The 21,015-nt window shown below is 42.0% G+C and overlaps 1 protein-coding gene and 1 long non-coding RNA gene across 4 annotated transcripts in view; both read right to left on the reverse strand.

Moving 5' to 3' along the window:
• Window positions 1-393: 393 nt before the first annotated feature.
• Window positions 394-4,204, reverse strand: LOC127527468 (uncharacterized). Its single transcript, XR_007934764.1, has 3 exons — window positions 4,164-4,204; window positions 2,966-3,121; window positions 394-1,299 (listed from the first exon to the last, which is right to left on the reverse strand). It is a non-coding gene; the product is annotated as an uncharacterized LOC127527468 (long non-coding RNA).
• Window positions 4,205-5,111: 907 nt separating this feature from the next.
• slc25a15a (solute carrier family 25 member 15a) overlaps window positions 5,112-21,015 on the reverse strand; it is a 61,416-nt gene continuing 45,512 nt past the window's right edge. For 2 of the 3 annotated variants that reach the window (XM_028799254.2, XM_028799256.2), the window contains 4 exons: window positions 18,217-18,354; window positions 11,571-11,743; window positions 9,887-10,045; window positions 5,112-5,562 (listed from right to left, as the gene is read on the reverse strand). In XM_028799254.2, the coding sequence (XP_028655087.2) occupies window positions 5,441-5,562; window positions 9,887-10,045; window positions 11,571-11,743; window positions 18,217-18,354 (592 nt within the window). In that variant the 3' untranslated portion in view covers window positions 5,112-5,440. Of the gene's footprint in view, window positions 5,563-5,874; window positions 6,023-9,886; window positions 10,046-11,570; window positions 11,744-18,216; window positions 18,355-21,015 lie in introns of all 3 variants that reach the window. The other variant, XR_003715925.2, reaches the window with a different exon arrangement.

A 21,015-nucleotide genomic window follows, 5' to 3' on the forward strand; every position in this document is an offset into this window, starting at 1 on the left:
TGAATAATTAAAATACTGAGATGTATACTTGATATAATTTTCATGACGATAGGAGTTAAAGGATGTTATTAAACATGGGAACACGGTGGCGCAGTGATTGTTTCTGCCTCACGCAAGATGCTTGCTGCACCATGCACAACCTTCAATGAAATAATTTATCACAGCAGTACTGTCTTTTTCAAATGTACTAACCTCCAATTCCTGTCCTTACTTTTCTTTCTCCAAATACCCAATCGCCACACAATCAGCTCTGTAATAGACGTTAAGCCATCTGTAAGCTTAGAACGGCGATTCTTCAAAACTTTTAAGGAACATTGAAATATCTTCGTAGTACATGTTTAATTATTCTATCCTTCACGCCAGGCCCAGTGAAGCATACAGTGCGAGGCAGGAACAGTCCGTGCTACCGTAGCAACACCGTGTCCTTTAATTATTAACAATATAGATTATTTAAATGAAGTTAAAGTTTTATCTGTATAACATAATAAACATATTTTGCTGCATGTCATCTTAAAAATGATATTGTCATCATATGTAAATACACGCTTTATAAAGTGGCTCAGGTTGTGCAATATTATAACCGTATCACAAGTTTACAGTGAGGTAATTGTACTTATAAGTACAAACAGTTCTGTAAGGAGCACTTGATGAACTGATTGATTGCGTTTAGAGCTGTTGGGATGAAACTCTTTCTGAACCACGAGGTCCGTACAGGAAAGGTTTTGAAGCGTTTGCTGTGTGAGAAGCAGTTCAAATTAGGAAGCATGGCTGAGGCAGCATGTGCTTGATGCTGTATACCGATAATCCTCTTTCCAATTAGCTGCTCCGAGTGGTGCAGTGAGAGTAATATGGAAAAAGATGATCCACTGCGGCAACCTCTAACGGGAGCAGCTGAAAGAAGAAGAAGAAGGTGCAGTGAGAGTAACAATGCTAAAGCAGTTATGGTATTTGGAATAGTTTGACCATTCTGTGGACCATTATATTGTTACTGGTTAATTACAATCAGATGCATTAAACTAATAAACAATATGCGGTTAATTTCAGTGTAGTTATAAAGCCGCGTCAGGGATGTGGATCTGAAAAAGAAAGGGTAACCACACAGGGACAGTAGCACTGCTTTGACGCTGGGTGCCGCCAGTCTGCAAAACTGAGCGGAGAACTTGCGTATGCCAGGGTATGAGCTACCGTGGAAATGTGCATGGCTTTATGCCAAGTTTAGGTTTTATACATCGAGATTTGAACATGGAAACGTTCTTACGCAACATTTCTGTGCGTACGCACTGTTTATACATGAGGCCCCTGGTATCTTAAGGCAAAAATCAGATGGGCTTGATTCTGTCGGAGAAAGTTGTGGACGAGTGTGCCTGAGTTGTTGGACTGGGTTCACACACACTGCCTCTGACTCGATGGGATTATTTACTGCAAATGCAATCTATGACTGAAAATTGCTGGGAGGTCGAGTAGTGTGACATGGCCCTAAGGTGACCCAATATGTCAACCAGAGGCAGCTTCTTCATCTACATGGCTGTCTCAGGTCCAAAACACACTTAGCCTCCTTAGTGTTATGTTCATGGCAGGAGAAATGAGACAAAAATGTTGATTTTTTTTTTTAAATACCCAAACATCAACATAAATACAGTAGGAAAGGCCTGCCTAGTGTCCACTGCTGTACTGATGTAGACTTCGTACAAGTCCTTTGTGTGACACGTTTTGAAACACACAGCTGGACGGCACAATTGGACAGTAGAAGAGGGTTTCTTTGCGCACGTTTCTTATATTTTTTCTTTTACTTGCTCATGAGAGGGTAGAATGTCAGTGCCCGATTAGCAGGATCGAAGTGCCCCTAATGTAGGCCAGCACAGCGTCAGGCTTAGTTTAGTGACATCCACATTTTCCCTGACATGGGCATTGACTGTTGCTACATTGTTAACAGCGTATAGGGGGCTAACATCTTAATTGTCCTTGCAGTTTGTCATACAGCAATTGTTGCATCACTTTGAAGCATCATGTGACCAAATTTCCCAGACACATCATGGAGGTTTGGTTGTAGAGTTCCCTCTCTTGCATCAGCATCACTTTCCGTGTCAATGTCTGATGACCAATTCACATCATCATCACTCTCGCTCAATTTAAGCAATGGTTCATTTTCAGTTCGTCATAAAACTGCCTGTACAGATTTTCGTATTTCTTTGGAGGCTTCACCCCACTCATGGAGGTTAATGAACAGATATTACGGAAATCAGTTTCTTTTTAACCAAATTGTTGCCTTTATGCTTGCTCATTGTGTAATTAGTGATTTGTAACATTTATATTTGCATTTTACCTGGGAACTTGACATAGCTGCCTGAGGCAGCACCCTGTGAAGAGTGCCATCTGAAAATCAAAAACTAAACTGAATCAAGTTGAATTTGCTTGGAAAAATGCATTTTCATGACAGTAGTTTTGGTAGATGATTTACTAATCAACAATAAGGCTTTTCGTTCAGTGCGTTTACATGCACACACATAATCGGATTAAGGTGAATAACCCAGTTAAGGCAGAAACCACAATTCTTTATAAGACATACGCAAGCAATCTTCTGGAGTTCTCCTTTGGCACAACACTCAAAAGTCATTAAACCGCACACTAGATAGCTGCAGACGACTGTCCCGAGTGTTATTTGGGCTTTAAAATGTAAAGTGGATCATTAAATGTCACCCCGAATGCGCTTAACCGTAACTCGTGCTTAACCGTATTTTCATCGAATTTGGGTTTACGTCGAGGAAGTTAAAGTGCTTCCTGGTTCTAATACTAAATGCACTTTTCTTTAATTTCCACTGGCGTCCTCAAGTACGCGATTCACCACGTGAATGATCAACCTTGTCAATCCCTTTAAGAGGTTTGAAGACAACAGTCGTAGTCCTGTCATGTGTACAGAGTACAGCAAAATTATTGCTTGCCTATCCAGCCGACGTGCAACACTCACCTGGTCTCTGGCGGCATGATAACAACTGAATTAAACTGTCTTTTAATAGAAAACACAAATCAGCTGACCTGATGAACTCCATACTCCTGCTTCTATGCTCCAGTGACCTGATAAAAAAACCTGAGGAAAACTCCAGTATAAGTAGTATAGTGGAACCTCTGGTCATGACTGCAATTCGTTCCAAAAGTCTGGTCACAACCCGATTTGGTTGTGACCCGAAGTAATTTCCCCCATAGGATTGTATATAAATATAATTAATCCGTTCCAGTCTGTACAAACTGTATGTAAATATATTTTTTTAAAGATTTTTAAGCACAAAAATAGTTAATTATACCACAGAATGCAGTGTAATAGTAAACTAAATGTAAAAACATTGAATAACACTGAGAAAACCTTGAACAACAGAGAAAACTAACATTGAATTCACACTATAGCCTTACGAACCGCTCGCTGTAAACACCTTTTTTTAATTTTAAGCACAGGGAAAAAATGAAAATTTGAAAAATCCGTAATTTATACAAAAAGTAACCATAAACAAGCAAGAAAACTAACCTTGCATGAGTTGAGTTCTGGCATGAAGGAAGCTGGGTGGAGAGGAGGTTACAGTTCTGAAGGAGAGTCCCTCTGTGTGATGCACGTCTGACCGAGAACAATGTTCTGTATAGGGAGAGACTGAATCAGATGTGCGGAAATCATCGGCGCGTACGAACCGGAAGGGAAACGAAATACAGCACAAAGTGTTCATAGCGAAAACACGCACGTCTGACCGAGAACAATGTACTGTATAGGGAGAGATTGAATCAGACGTGCAGAAATCATCGGCGCGTACGAACCGGAAGGGAAACGAAATACAGCACAAAGTGTTCACAGCAAAAGCACGCACGTCTGACCGAGAACAATGTACTGTATAGGGAGAGATTGAATCAGACGTGCAGAAATCATCGGCGCGTACGAACCGGAAGGGAAACGAAATACAGCACAAAGTGTTCACAGCAAAAGCACGCACGTCTGACCGAGAACAATGTACAACACGTGCGGAAATCATCGGTGCATACGAACCAGAAGGGAAACTGGCTTGTTCGTCAACCGAGTGTATGGTCGCGAACAGATGCAAAAGTTTGGCGAACTTTTTGGTCGTAACCCGATTTGTGCGTGTTCAGAGATGTTCGTGACCCGAGGTTCCACTGTATAAATACACAATGTAGTACTACTTAACTTTCTCACGTCCATATACTAAACCTCCCTGATCAAACAAACATGACATTGCTTACGGCAGATTAGCCAATTAAAAAATCTCCTACCCCCCCCCCCCCCATCCAGTTTATTGCACACAGAATGAATCAGCAGCAAGAGGTAAGCATCACTGGTTCATAACTGACCCTGATTTCTGTTTGTTTTGGACTGCATAGGGAGTCCTAGTTGTGCATTGTTTCATTAACAATCTATTTAAAAATGTTTTTGGGGATAAATCAGTCGATCTTCATTTTATAACGCCTATCACACCGAACACCATTGCAACATAAATAATTATCTAAACACAAACAACATCCTTCGACATAAAACAAACTCGTATGAAAGAGCCGAAGGGAACACAATAAACTGGACATACATGTCCTAACAGGAGAGAGCAGCAGTAAACAATCACAAGGGAAACGAGCAGCTTGAAAGTGTAACAGAAAGGAAGCTGATCATCTGCCCGAGATCTCAAGGAGTGTCAAGGAAAATTTCATAGACTGGGGGGCCGCAAACCTGACCCAGGCGACTGTCCCCGGACATTAAAATGTACTTTTGTATCCTCGTTTCAGTACAGCCCGTTACTTTGGGACAAACCTGAGAACAGAATCCAAAAATGTCCAATGTACAGCAATGTTAAAAATGTAAACGTGACGAATTTTGCTCGTCACGGGATCCAGTTCTGTTCTTAGGAAGTATTAAAAAAGAATTAAAAGAAATCTCCCATTAGCTCCAAACACTAAGAAGTGAAGGAGCTGTAGGACGATGAAGGCACAGAGATTCAAACACAAACTGGAGGCTCAATGCTCGGGTCCTGCAGTTACTCGGTCTGTTACAAAGCTGACCAATCAGGAGTCGTATCCTCTTTCTTGTCAATCTGTGACGAAGGTCAGTGTGGTTTTGCTTCAAGGAGATCTACTGCAGGTAGACGTGTATTTATGCAGAAAAATGAATACTAAATCCGTAATTGAGGCTCTTTCAAGTACAACCTGTTTGTACCGAAATGTATGTAAACCCATAAAATAAGAGCACCATCTTGAAACACTAAAAATATTGTGCCCACATACTAAAATCTTTGTCTTCCATTTGTCATCCAGTCCCAAGAAAAGCAAAATCAGCACCCAAATACGAAGAAATTGAAAAGAGAATTTGCAGATTATAAGCAGTCCATCCCACAGTTTTTTGGTTGGTGTGCAAAGAAAACTTTCAGAAATCAAAAGTGAGACACCTCAGAAATGAAGGTCAACTCTCAAACTGCTTCATCATCAATTTTCTGCTCAACTCGTACGCCAGGAACAGGGCGCCATTGGCCGGGAAGGTGCGGATCAGCGTTGGCGTGAGTCCTGAATATAACGTGGTAAAGCCTGCAAAGGAAATGAAACCCAGCATGTCACGTCTGTTAAATCACAAGGGCCTTTGCAACAGAGTGTGGGTTTATGGTCAGGCGTATATTCACCGTCATCAGGAGAAACCATTTTAGCACCCAGTGCCCATGCAAAGGATACAAACCTTTAGAAGTTTCATATGTTGTTTTTATTATACAACTTTGAATCACAGGGGAATAAATTTGGCTTTTATGACACTGATTAGCAGAGAAAGACTCTTTAATGTCAAAATGGTCTAATTAAATTATAAATATAAAACAATATAATTATTCGCATACTATAAGTACTCACCCTCTTAAATATGACATCCATAAATCATCACTGGTATAGCCAATTGGTTTTAGAAGTCACAGAATTAGTACAATGGAGGTCACCTGTCTGGGGTTTCAGTTGATGGTTGTCTAAATGCACCGTGTGGGGAGTCAACATGCTGGACCAACTGACACAATGAAGACAAAAGAACACTCCAAGCGACTTCATGAAAATCAGGGTAACAGAGACAAGAACATATCCAAATCACTGAATATCCAGCTACATCGACCACAAAGAAATGGAAACAGCACGGTGTGTCTGTAAATCTGCTAGAGCACGCCGAGCACAAAAACCGAGTGAACGTGAAAGAAGAAGGCCACTAAGAGACCTGTGATAATTCTGAAGGAGTCACAAGCAACAGTCAAAAAGCGTGGAGAGGCTGTGCACACAACAACTGCTGCCCAGATGCCACCCCAGTTGCAGTTTTATGGGAAAGTGACATCTTGGCTAGTGTTTGCCAGATGACACTTGGGAGACTCTGAAGAGGACTTTATGGTCTGTTGAGACCAAAATTGAGCTTTTATGCTATCAGACTAAGCACCATTTTTGGTGCCAACTGAACACTTCACGTTATCAAAAACACGCCATCCCAACCAGGAACCATGAAGCATGGTGGTGGCAAAGATGAGGCTGTGAGGAGACAGAAGGCCCTGAAAGGCTTGTGAGGGGTAAATGATTGCAGCAAAATGCAGGGAAATCCTGGTGCAATCTGCAAGAAACCTGCACCATGGGAGAAGATTTGTTTTCCAGCAAGACAACACAGTAACGTCTTAAAGGAATACTCCAACCCAAAAGATTTCTTTTTTTATTTTTATATGTTGCACACCCCATGTACTTTGTAGTGCCGGCCGAGAAAACTTTATGATCTCATGTTTTCATGCAGAATGGAAAGAAGACATTTAATCACATGATACATCTCTACTGTCACCAGATCTGTACAATGGCAAACAATGTGAAAGACGACCATGGGGAAAAAACATATCCTGTGTTACTTGTGTTGCATAATCCACGTCTTTTATCCAGTTGCTTGCTCAAAATGAATGTTTCATTTACTGTATTTATTTTGCTTAAATATTTTTATATAGTAACTACCTGAATTAAATAATGTCACACACGTGTGATTGGGAGGCAGCAAAAGGGCCTGAACAATAGTAGTACCACGCCAGACCAGGGGGTGGCGAGCCACACTGACTTTCTCTCTCAATCTTCTGCAGACCATCCACGGGAAATCCCACTAGGTCCCGGCACCATTGACGACACTGGTACTGGAGCTATTGATGGTGTCACCTCCGGTCCCGAGGACGTCACTTACGATTCCAGTGCTATTGATGCCGTCACTTCCAGTTCTGATGATGTCACTTCCTGTCCCGGCCTTTAAAGTCGCCATATTTGCACTCTTAAATCAGTTCTGTTTTGGACTCCAACCTGTAAATAACTCAACCAAAAATACCCATTTGCAGCCAAGGCATAATATATGGGTGGCTGCCCCAAACCTTTTCGATGTCTGTGGTCTGTTATTAATAATAATAATAATTCATTACATTTATATAGCGCTTTTCTCAGTACTCAAAACGCTATCCACACAGGGAGGAACCGGGAAGCGAACCCACAATCTTCCACAGTCTCCTTACTGCAAAGCAGCAGCTCTACCACTGCGCCACCTGTGAGGACAACAGTAAATTGTCATAATTTCCCATTGGGATTAATAAAGTATCTATCTATCTATCTATCTATCTATCTATCTATCTATCTATCTATCTATCTATCTATCTATCTATCTATCTATCTATCTATCTATCTATCTATCTATCTATCTAATATTGTGACAACAATAAATCCCAAGACTCATGGGAGAGACTCTCTGACTTGAAGGCGGGACTCCTGACCAATGAATGACAGGGAGAGGCGCATCTTTAATTCAGAAGGTCTCCCCCATTCCATCTTAAACCCTAAAATAGGTTTCTTCATTGTACCACCCGGACTTCAGCTTTGCACTTAGACGTGGTTAAAGAGACAAAGGAACAACACCATAGACCATTTCATATAACGCAATTTTGTTTGCAACTCGTTTAAGTTGGGCCAGTAATAGATTTAGTTTAATTCATTTTTTTTGTGAGCGATGCTCCTAAAATGTATGAGCGATGGCTCAACACAACCAGTTTAGGGGGAACATGAATGGTGATTCCAAGAAATTTAACATTGCTGACCTTGTCCAGAGCTACGTGGCTCTACATGTTAGAACTTGTTAACCCTACCAAGCTAAAAATTGATTGCATTTTATTCTGCTTAAACCAGGAGATGATCCATTCATGCATTTTAAAATAGCATCAGATGGTCAGGTGCATCCCACACTTTCCTTTTATGTTCCTACAGACTTATCTAAACATTTCCAGTGAATGGGGGGGAGGGGGTCTGTCATGAGGAATAATCCAAAAGGGTTACACCGGGTACAGCCATATCGGTTACTTCCCAAGGGTTATTCCTAAGAGACGTTTCTATCGATTAGGAGGGTGCGGCAGCCATATTGCAAGGCCTGTCAATACTGCTGAGCTTACCGTATCATGAGCTGCACAGTCTTAGTAAGTCTATAAAGAACCCCCATTTGCACAGTTCATTTCCAAGGTGTCTGTCTTCTTATCTTTAGTCACAGCTTTAGCTCATGACCCCAAGCAAATGTGTAATGGCTAGTAAAGACAGAGAGGGGAGTCGGGTTGAGAACATGCGCTGATATAGTGTGTTGCCACACCCACTACATGGCGAACCACCCGGATTGGGACCTGTGTGCAACTGTGCAACAGGTGACACCTCAGCACCACGCTAGAACAGTGTAAGATTTTTTACAGTGGCTGGAGTGCCAATCCTGCCACCATCCCCTCAGTTTTCCCAGTAAGTTGGAGGATTTGCTTGTAGGGCTGGAAGCAGATTAACGTCATCACCAGGACGGAGCAATTTCAGTTTAAGGGCCTTACTCAAGGGCCCAGTGGAGTGGAGTCACTTCTGGCATTTACAGGATTCAATCTGGCAATTGGCGCAGATCCCCCCAATAAAGTCTAATGAAGAGCTTTGCCCAAAATATAACCAAAAATAGCCAATCCACATGCCTCACTTGTAATTCCGTGCACACTTTAAGACAAAGTTACCTGAACCCTTCTTCTGAGGGAACAGGTCCCCCAATCAAGAGGGAACTCCATGCTTTTCCAATCGTTTATTCAGACACGGTACTGGATTCTCACGTTAGCTACATTATACTTTGCACGAAAAAATTAAAACAACCACAGATTATGAGTGCATGAGGCCAAATGGGTATCGTTATCTGAAAATATTGTGGCAGGCGGCCAGGACCCATGCCCGACCGGGATGCCCCTGCCGCATAAGTTCTGGGGGAGCAGGCATGGGAAACCCAATACCTCCCCCTGGACGCTAGACGGCAGCCTCCCTGGGTTGCAGTGGTGCATCAGACTCCCCCAGGGCTTCATGGGGGTTATGGAGTTTTGTGCAGCCCTGTTGGGAGCTGCTGGACCCTTCTAGGCGCTGGTTTCGCCACACCTGGAAATGCAGCCGGATGTCGGCAATCAAACACCTGGAGCACTTCCAGGTGCCCAATAAAAGGGAGCCAGCGACCACCACTCAGCGGCCAGAGTCGGGTGGAGGAGGACGAGTTTGTCTGGGAGGAGTGGTGGTGCAGAGACAGAGTGTTTTTGGAATTGCTGTATTGTGGTTGGGACTGTGTTGTGGCTGGGAGACACGGGGAAGAAGTGCCCTTCACCTAAAGAAACTAAAAGTTTATTTATTTTATACGTGTGCCTCCGTGTCTAACCTGTGTCGGGTTGGGTGCATATATAGCACCTTTAATTAAAATATGTTCACCCACATCCCTCACCGGCAAGAATGTAGGGATAACTCTGTTATACAGCAGTGGTGCTATATATTTAGTTGACTCCTTCAACAAGACTGCTCTGCTTGAAGTTTTACAATGGAAGCAAATGTTTACCTTCATTTCTCACAATGCTGTAGAATGTCTTGAGGAAGCCAGACTGTTTCCCAGTCATAGAAAGGACCTGAATCCGAGATTTGACACAGTCAATGGGGAATACAGCAAGCCACAGACAAGCACCTCCAAATCCTCCACTCACCACCAAGGGAAAAACTCCTGCACATGGAAAAAGGAAATTTCATTAGAATTCAGTTTCTACAGCATACGTACAGTATTGTGATGCTGGCAATATGCCAGTTCATGCCATGACTCATTTTCTGAACTCACTTAACCCAATGTTGGTACTCCTGTAAGACAAAGTGGCATTGCTGTCTTTTAAATAGCAAGGCATATGAGACTTGCACTTGAAAGCTGGAATGGCAGCCCTCTTTTACTGACAACTAATATCCAAAGTCAGGCCAGCTGAAGTGCAAGTTTTTGCAGATACTGCACTTGGCCTCTCTTTGGAATTCACCTTCTGTTGTGCATATCTTAGAAGTCTGCATCAATCACAGTTGAACGAGTCTCAGAGTGGTACCATTTACCACCATGGACAATGAGCAGGACGATCATAGCTCAACCATTGGCAACCTTGGTAGACAAATCTTTGCATCAACTATCAAGCAAAAGATTGGACTTCAGACTTTACCAATTGAGTTACGGCAGGTTAAAACTGTAGAACACAGTTTCTTAAACTATGCGTTGCATGGTCGTGAGCCACTGTTGTGTTTCAAGAGAAAGGGTTGCCGTGTGGTATGCAAAGTGTTTTTGACATGGGTTGCCACACGTTGTTTAAGCAATCGGTATTGCTGCACTATCACTGTCAGCAGTGATTCTCTTCAAGGGGCACCCCCCTTGCTATAACGTTTGGTGAGGATTCTCCAAGGGTGACCCCCCCCCCCCCCGCACTTTGAATATCAATGGAGATTCTCCAAGGGGGGGCCAACCTATGACTGTCAGTGGCAATTACCCAAAGGAGCCAAACCTCCCTCCATCCGCCGTGACTGCCAGCAGCAGTTCTCCAAGGGGGACCGACCAACACCAAGCCCTAACTATCAGCAACTATTCTTCGAAGGTGGAACCACACCTGAGATTCTCCAAGTGAGACCAATCTATGACTGTCAGTGGCGAATTTCCTAGGGGGACGTAATGTTAAAAAAAAAAAAAATGGAAAAAATGAAAAAGCCGCCCTGACCGAAGCACTGCCTGACATGATCACTTTTTTGCCAGCCCGGGATGCAATAATATTGTTTAACGTGTTCCACAATAATCGCAAAAATTAACATATATACTTTTGGTAGGTGGTATCACTATGACCCATGTGAAAGATAAATCTTTAACTTTTTTAGGTTTCTCTTTCTAAATTCAATAGGAAAACCTAATAAAAGTAATTAATTTAGAACAGTATCAGTCAAGTGGCACTTTTAAATAGTGTGTGACACACACACATCCTCACAGAGGACCTCAAGGGAGCTATCCAAGTGCAGGTAAGCTCTGGAGAAAATCAACACCACTATCACAGTGCAGACGTTGAGAAACGTACAACTGGATCAGGACTGATGTGTCTAACCGGCCAAGCCAGCGGATCTTTTATGAAAAATCGGTTAAAAGCCAGTCCTGATCCTGAATGAATAACGAAATCTTTTTTGACTTAAATGTTAATAAATTCCCTGACAGTTTCTCCAAAAGTCAGACTACTCACCCAGCTCCTCTTTGGATTTTCCTTCCTGTGTGAAAAGTGTACGACTGAATTCATAACCTCCAAAGAAGAAGAAATAGCCTGGGATCTCCCGTACGAGGGTACTGCTGAAGCCCTGATACATACCCAGAGGACCCCGAGACTGCAAGACCCCTTTGATAACTGACCAGACAGTGCTGTAGTGGGAGATGAGAAGGAAAAAAAAAGATTCAAAACTTGCATATCACATGCAAAGTATGAATTTACTTTCACATTCAGAAGTCTACAACAAATCGTAAATACGTAAGTACAGTAGAACCATGATTAACCGAAACCAACCTGTACGTGTAATATGCTACTTTTCTTACAATTCTTAAGCATGTAAATACTGTAATACGAAAATAAGTGTGAATGTGTATTTTTCGTTGTTTTTATTTAACAATAAATTCACTAAGGTATGAAAAGAGGCTTAAAAGTGATTCTGTACCGTATAAATCTTTTATACTGTATCTGAAATTTTTAATCCAAAATGGCAGCAGCTGTGTATTTGGCTGGAGTTTTCAATTAGCTGAGGTGGCATCAGTCCACACTGCCTCGGATAATCGACATGGAAAACATTCAATACATAGAGAAAAGTACCAACTTTTAACCTGCCCACGAGTCCCTCGTTTCTTCAACATAATCTGCTCATTATCTCTGACTATTGACCACCTAAACTAGTCAGACATCTTCCCCATAGTTCTTTGCAAGACATCTAAGCTTAAGAGTAGGGTTATGTGGAGTCAGTTACCAGAAAGACGTAGAAGTTTGGTTACTTGACGATTCTAAACTGCACTCTGTGTGAGTGTGACTATGTGGGCATGTGGCCCTGTGATGGACTGGCACCCTGCTGCAGGACTCTTTCTTCTCTTGTCTTGTACCCGCAGTGTTATCGCAATCAAATTCCTGCAACTCTAAATTTGATTAAGTAGGTTTGAGAATGTTATAAATTGATTATAATATTTGAACGACATTCTTTAAATAATATAGAGGCTGGGGTGGGACTAATGAAGTGGGTTTCCCACCATTAAAAAGATCTCACCGGATGAGGAAACAGAGAGAGGGAGCAGGCTCAAATACAAGTAAAGGAGTGCTGCCAGTGGGTACACTCTGTCTGAGTCTATCCACAGTACTATATTTGTGTTTAATAATGCAGACATTAGTCTCGTTTTTCGTACTTCACCCACACTACCTTCATGGTTTTAACTTGTTTAAATATATTCCCAATTATGTATCCTTTCCCTGACTGGATTCGGCTCATTACAATGGGTGTATTTGGATGTGCCTCAGTAACTCGGTTATCGACAGAAATCTGTTTGTAAAATGTCGCGTACACCTTTATTCCGGTTAGTGAAGACGGGTTAACAGAGATAGATTCCTTTGTAAATAATTGGATTTTGAGGCCATGTAAACCTTTATCTGGGTTACTGCTGAGGATTTTGTAGTCTGCACATGTCGGCTGCACTCTTATCAGCTTTGCACATATACTGTATGAACGGGTGTAGGCGTCTGCAAAATACATTTCTAGAGGCAAATGTTTGGGTGATCACGTTTTTCCTTCTCATGGCTGTTCTCAATATTTCAGAAATTTCTAAATTTATTGTTGATGAGGTGAACGTACAATGCTAAACTCAGCAACACAATCTCGGAAACAGTAGGGTAACATGTTAAAAGTAACAGACGTTATGTGGTCCGATTACTTTTGAAAATAATGAGTAACCTAAAGCAATACTTATTGTATTGGAGTAAAAATACTTGCGTTATAGCAATAGGTGTAAGGCAAAAAACACACGTACTGGTACGCCGGTCCTTTACAGGGCTCAGTCGCACAGCCAAGCAGAAAAGAGTTTGCTGCATGCAATCCGGTAACAGAAACCTATAAATAAAATAAAGTGTTCATTTGACTAGACGTATTTATTAAACGCATGAAAATGATTATAGGTCCCATACTTATTTTGAGATTCATGATGGCCGATGATGTTTTTTTTTTCTACACAGTTTAGTGACATTAGAATGTTTTAACAAAGGAGAACTCCAGAAGATTACTTGCAAATGTAAACACAGGTTTTTAAGAAACCAGAGTGCTGCCTTAACTGGGTGATTCTCCTTAGCACGTTTATGTGTTTGCATGTCCATGCACTCAATTTCTCATTCTCGAATTGGTTACCCTTCATGGAAGAAATCCACATTTTTTCCGACACAGCTCGCATAGAGGAGTTGCTTTTCGTGGTGCTCATTGTGTTGCTTATCGATATGCACCTAAATAGTTGGAATGCTGCATATACAGAAAATTAAAATTTATAGATCAATGTGATTTCAATCATTAGCTTTATTAAAAAACTTATGCTTATAGTTTCATTTTTAAGTAGTGTTAGACCCAAGCCTCACTCAGGCAAACGTATACACACATCTTGCGTAAGACCTGAGGTTTACTGGGGCTGTAAAAGTGCCAACAGCGTTAGTGCCAAGCGTTACTTGGGGTCAGGCATGAGCGTTACCTGGGCAATGGTCTTGATGCGTCTTCTTCTAGTCTCATAATGGCATCTCGTAAGAAACGGCTCTCATTAGCAGTAATGACGAAGTGAATATGTCTTCAGGCAGTGAAAGTGAAATGGACAGTGAACCCGAAAGGGATTCTGGGAATCTGTAAGTGACACTCATCATTATTACAGGGTGAGTCAAAATTATGTTAACATTTGAATGGTGGAAACAGTTTATTCATGAGGCATACTTCATATGTGCAAGATACTTTACAGGAATGTCGCCATCATGTTCAACACATGGACCACATGTGGCACATAAACTGTCCACAGAACTGTATATACAGTAAGTGTATACATAGCATTAGTGTTAACATAATTTTGACTCACCCTGTTTTATTTGTACCATTATTATACTTTCTACACTTCTGACTTCTTATTTTTAGTGTTTTGCATGTTTTACAGCAGAAAGATGAGAATGAATAAAAGTGTCATTTTTCAAGCCTAAAACTGCAACACTTTGTACGTGTTTTTTTGAGAAAAAATGTAACGCTAAGGAGGATAAAAGACACCATTTATTTGTCAGCATAAAGGCTGCTGTTTTCTACTTGTGAGCCGCCTGTTTTTCTTAATGGCTTGCTAGGCTTAAAACTTCAGTGAGATGATGAAAAGTCAAGGACGCTGTGTACTCTGAGGGACCTTAACAGGCCACTGTTTTAGAAACTTAACAGAGAAATGAAATCTATGTAATAATAATAATTCTTTGCTTTCATATAGCGCTTTTCTCACTACTCAAAGCGCTCAGCACTTGCAGGTTAAGGGCTTTGGTCAAGGGCCCAACAGAGCAGAGTCCCTATTGGCCTTTACGGGATTCGAACCAGCAACCTTCCGATTGCCAGTGCAGATCCCTAGCCTCAGAGCCACCACTCCGCCTAGTACCATGTACCAGTGGTTTCTTTTGTATTAATGCTTTTAATCAAGTTAAAGTAAAATATGTTGACATGTTGTATTAGCTAGCTTTAGGTTATATAAGAGTTAATTATTAGAAGTTTGTGCCTGCATTTTTTCTTGTAAACAGTTAGAACACTGCCTGTGCTTATAAGCTCAAGGCCCCTACCTGCTTGCCTGTCTGCTCATTCAGACACTTAGCATGAGGTGATGACAAGGTGAGGAAAGTGCTATCTATAAGAAAACTAAGCATCCTTGTTTTAGAGATGCAGCTGCCTACAACCTCAGCCTTGAGGGATGATTGTGCAACAAGTAACTATTCATTTGAGGCATCTGGTCACTTTTAAAAAGGTAAGCTCACAGCAGGACTAAGGCCACATTTGGTCAGTTTTCCATCCATCCCATACGGCCTCTGTTGTCACTTGAAGGGTGAGAGCCATTACCCTACTGCAGGTGGGTAATGCCAGACACTGTGGATTTAGCCACCCCACTGTGCCCAAACTTCACACCAGGTTTTAGCAGATGTTATGAACAGAACCCAAAAGGGGGCTACGATTACAAGACCTGCCAAATTCAAATAGCTCCCTAAGTACATTTTAATATAACTTTCATAATAACTAATTAATGAAGTACTACAGTACTTCCATCCATCCATCTTCCAACCCGCTGAATCCGAACACAGGGTCACGGGGGTCTGCTGGAGCCAATCGCAGCCAACACAGGGCACAAGGCAGGAACCAATCCCGGGCAGGGTGCCAACCCACCGCAGGACACACACAAACACACCCACACACCAAGCACACACTAGGGCCAATTTAGAATCACCAATCCACCTAACATGCATGTCTTTGGACTGTGGGAGGAAACCGGAGCGCCCGGAGGAAACCCACGCAGACACGGGGAGAACATGCAAACTCCACACAGGGAGGACCCGGGAAGCGAACCCAGGTCCCTCCCAACTGCAAGGCAGCAGTGCTACCCACTGCGCCACCATGCTGCCACTACAGTACTTAAATCTCAGATTTACTTTCTGTTTAGAGTTTCATGTTATTCCCACGTTGTGCGGCACTTGACAGCTGTAAGCCAATTGCTTATCCCTTTAAGCTCCAGGCTTAGATTAGAACTAAACAAAGTATCAGGAGAACAGGTGCACAGAAAAAAAGTGTTAAGCAAAGGGTGAGGACTAAAGACCACCATGACACAGAGAGCTTCCAGCACAAGGTTCATTCTATGGTGGTGCCCCATGGAGCGCTACAAGGCCTTTGCCATCAACTACCTTTAGTCTAAGTGACATATAATCTGATTAGGGGATGCTTTTCTTTCAGTTTTTATTATGTTAATTGATACCGATTTTTAACATATACGATTCACTGGGCTTAAAGGATAAGTTTGCTATTTTGCAAGTCTAAGCTATTTCTTCACAAATATGATATACCTGTATAAGCATTTGCTATGCTAACCTGTGTTTCAAAGTCCAGTGTTTTTTTTATAAAATTCAGAAAACATCTTGCCCACACTTTACAATGAGGCAGCGAACAACTACTGGAAAATAAAAGCATATAAAACTGAACCAAATACATTCTCTTTGAGTTTTAATGAAAGAAAACAGCCACTCTGTGTTTCCGAGGCATGCTTGTGGCAACAAAAGGGATCTGGAAATAATGACTTTATCGCATAATCTTGGCACTGTTTTTCACAAGGTAAGGATGCGTTTCCTATTTGCTTATGTGAGTTCGCACAAAAAACACGGAAGTAAATCAAAACAAAACCAACCACAACGCACGAAAAGTGATTTTGTCGTTCAACAGGAAACAACGCCCATGGGGGTGAAAGGTTAACAGAAGACAACAAGTGCTGAGCTATCATACACAGCTGGTTTTCTTAAGTTGTTTAGGGCGGATGTAGACTTTTGTCGACATAAGAGGTTGAGGGCGGATGTTGACTAAAGTCGACATGCAGGGGCTGTAAATGTCGATAAAACTCACCGTTACATCATAGGTAGACCCTCTTTGCTAGGAGGACAGTTAGACTTGTTTACTTGACGTTGAATCCTAGAATGGCATTGACATTGGGCAACAGAGTGAAGCAAATGCGCAAAGAATGAGCAAAGCAAAATACTCTGTGCGTTTTATTTATTTATTTATTGCGTATTACTGCTGACTTATCAAACTCTGATTTTGATGCAAGTAATCAGGAGGTCGAAAACGAAAGTCAGGCACCTGCATCAGCTGATTGGTTCCCAGCTGACTGTGTAGCTGTTGGCAACGTTCACCTAGGAATACTACAGAGATACTTATCAAATTGATGCAAACGACATGGAAATCGAAAACGAACGACAGGTACCTGCATTAGCTGATCATAGTGCTGAACGTGCTGACGTGTCTACGGACTACACAGACACAGACTCATGGGAGGCAAGCTGGATACTGGACTTCATCAGACGACACAGTGTGCTAGTGGACACTACGGATTACCAGCCACTCGACTCCTTCAAGCTGTTTTTTTCTAGAAAGTGCTTTTCAGCTTATGAGTGAGGAGACAAACACCTATGTAATGAGAATGTAAGAAGAATGTGAATTTACATATTGTAGAGGCTCAGGAAATACAAAGCAGAGTGACATTTGCCATAAATAAGCATGTTATATTGATTTATGTGTGAAATCTTTGCTTTGCGTGCTTTTTAGAAAACCTATCAACTCTGGGACAAAAGGGGGAAAAAATAATTAGCCCCAAAAGAGTTAATATTGTTGGGTTTTTTTTGTTCAAAAAAATTACACATATGAGCTATTTTACAATGTGTGTGTAATGATGCAGATCAGTACTCGTCATGGCTTAAAAAATGGACGTACTCAGCAAGTTTTCATGCTTTACCTGTGTTGTTAATTCTAATGTAAAATGTCATTGTGAGCAAGATCTTTTTAAAATTTTTAGAAATCGTTGCACTTTAGAACACAATTTCATGTGGCAAATGCATACTGTCTACAGTTAACTATACCAGTGAAGAAAACACTTTAAAAATACCAAACTTCAAAGTGCATTAACGCTGCCCTTTTCCCGTCAAATGAATCAGTTTATATCTAGCCATACTGTATGTACCTATTCACCTACAGTCATATCCTTCGTGAAGAGTAACATTGTTTGTCGAGAACTAATTCAATGTTGTCAATGGCATGCCACTGACACAGCACAACTGTTATACTTACTGTTGTCCTCTTACAATCTTTCCGGATGTCTCCATTTCATACATGGCTTGCAAACGGCATTTCACCAACTCAACAGGACATAAGACCATTGAAGAAAAAACTGACGCGAATGAACCAGCTGCTGCTTTCTCAAGGTCACTGTAAAAATATGAGAGACAAGGAGATGTCCATACATGAGTAAGAATTACAATAAGTTAGGCAGAAGCCAGCTACAGTGTGGCAGATATTCACAGGCAAGTGAACAGACCAGCTAAAATTAAGTACTGACAATTCAAAAATAAATCTCAGGGGGCCAGCACTTGCATTAGAACATAAGAGGTTTGACAAAAGAGAGGAGGCCACTCAGTCCTTCAGGCTTGTTTTATTTAGCCAGTAGTTAAGCTGTCTCAATATCTCATCCAGATACTTCTTAAAACCTGTCAAGGATGTCTGCTTCAGCTCCATAACTCAGTTATTTATTCCAGATGCACACAATTGATGAAATGTTTCCATGCTGTGGTCTTAAATACAATTTCTTTTCATGTCACTGGTGTCAAGTATGTGATTCACTAGTAAACTTTATTGATGTCTTTGAGAATTTTGAAGAGTTGGATTAGGTCCCCACACAGCCTTCTCTGATCAAGACTCCGTGAGCCCATCACAAACAGGACCCAGCTACATGCTGTACCTGTTACTAGACGACAACCTCTTACCACCAGAATAGTGAGGAAGCGGAGCCTGGAGGCTGAAATGGCTCTGAATGACTGCTTCCAGATGACAGACTGGGACATTATATGTAAGTCACATTGGGATTTTACTGAGGGACTCAGCCATGGCCTCACACACTATATTAACTTTTGTATTAATACTGTGGTGCATTGCTTTCCAAACAACAACCCCTGGATTACCATGGAGCTACAAGGTCTCCTGAATAAGAAAAAGATAACATTGAAATCTGGTGACAAAGAGGCTCTGAAGGACGCACAGCGAGCGCTGAAGAAAAAGCTGAGTGAAGGAAAGGAAGCTTACAAAGCTAAAAGAGAAAACAAGCTCATTGAAAATAACAAGAAGGATGTCTGCAATGGACTGGGCCTCATTACTGGACTCAAGCAATCCGGGGCTCATGCGCTAGATGGAGAAGTGGACAAAGCTAACACCCCAAAACAACTGTTTAATTGATTTTTCCCTCCCACTGTCACCTTCTTCCATTGACCAGTCTCTACACACCATCCCTGCTACATCAACGATTCCTACCATGTCAACTTGAATGGCCAGTGACAGGTCCACCTTTGACCATCTGTGTGGCCTGTCCATAACCGAAGACCAAGTAAGGAGACAACTGAGGAAGCTACACACCAGAAAAGCTGCGGGACCAGATGGAGTCAGTCCTCGAGTTCTTAAAGCCCGTGCTGACCAATATTTTGGTGTCCCCTGTTCACTTTGTCCCTAAGGATTCAGAAAGTGCTGCTGCTGTTCCAAAGAAGGAAGGCACCTCTTCACCTAAAGACTACAGACATCATGAAAATCTTTTGAGAAACTGGTCCTGGACTATATGAGTCCTCTTGTAGTAGACCACCTGGACCCACTGCAGTTTGCCTATCGGACAAAGATTAGAGTGGAGGGTGCAATTATCTGTGTACTTCACAAGGCCTGTTCTCACCTGGACAAAGGTGAGGATTCTGTTTTTGGATTATTCTAGTGCCTTCAACACCATTCAGCCATCCCTGTTAAACTCACAGATGAGCAGGTGGGATGAGCCTGTGGTGTCCTGATAATGGATTGTCTGTCTGTCAGGCAGAATGCAGTTTGTGAAGGTCAAGGACTGTGTGAGCAACAGTGGAGCACCACAAGGAACAGGCCTGTCTGCTTATCTCTTCACTCTGTACACCTTCAACTATAAATATAAAATGTAGAAATTTTCAGACGATTCTGCACTTATCTGTGTATTGATAAGGTGGATGAGACAGAGGAGAGGAGTCAGGCAGAGAACTTTGTTTCTTGGTGCAGATGGAATTGTTTACACCTTAGCATCAGGAAAACCAAGGAACTGGTTACTGTCTTTCACTGCACCGAAGAGCCTCAATGTCTGGTCAGTATTCAGGGAGTGAATGTGGCGATTGTGCACTCATAGAATTACTTTGGGGGGTCCACATCAGTGTCAGGCGGGACTGGTCTCAGGACACAGAGGAACTATAGAAGAAAGGGCAGACCAGGCTCTTCTTCTTTAGGAGACTGAGATCCTTTAATGTGGGAAGTGACATCCTTCACATCTTCTACAAGTCTATGATGTGGTGTGCTGGGCTGGTAAAATCACTTCAAGACAGGGCCACCCAATCAACAAACTACTTAAAACATCATGCTTGCTTATGGGACACACTCAAGACCCCCTGTAGGAGAGAATAAAAACAAAACCGAGTGCCATTATGAACAATGCTGCACATCCTCTCTGTGACACACTAAGAATGAGGACTTTCCGCCAACAGTGGCATGCAGGTGTGTTGTTGTAGCGTGGCGGAGTGGCTCCAGGGTGTTGATGTAATGCTCAGTGGATCATGTATTCACGTGCAGATGCACACAGTTTGGCTGATTGCCTTGTTAGCACTCCAGGGAATGTAATTGTGCACCAACAATTCAGTAGATTAGGAGATTCTGAGGAGTACAGGGAGTAGAAAAAAAAAAGATAGAGGAAAGAACGGTCATTAAAGAAATAACAAGGCAGCACTGCAAAGGCAAGTTTACACGAGTAGGAGAGGAAACCTTGTGCTCGGGCCCCTGTAAGAAACCATAATTAGTGGCTCTCCAAGAGGTGTCCCCAAAGAA

Source organism: Erpetoichthys calabaricus, chromosome 4 (genome assembly GCF_900747795.2).
Source record: "Erpetoichthys calabaricus chromosome 4, fErpCal1.3, whole genome shotgun sequence".
NCBI classification, from domain to species: Eukaryota; Metazoa; Chordata; class Cladistia; order Polypteriformes; family Polypteridae; genus Erpetoichthys; species Erpetoichthys calabaricus.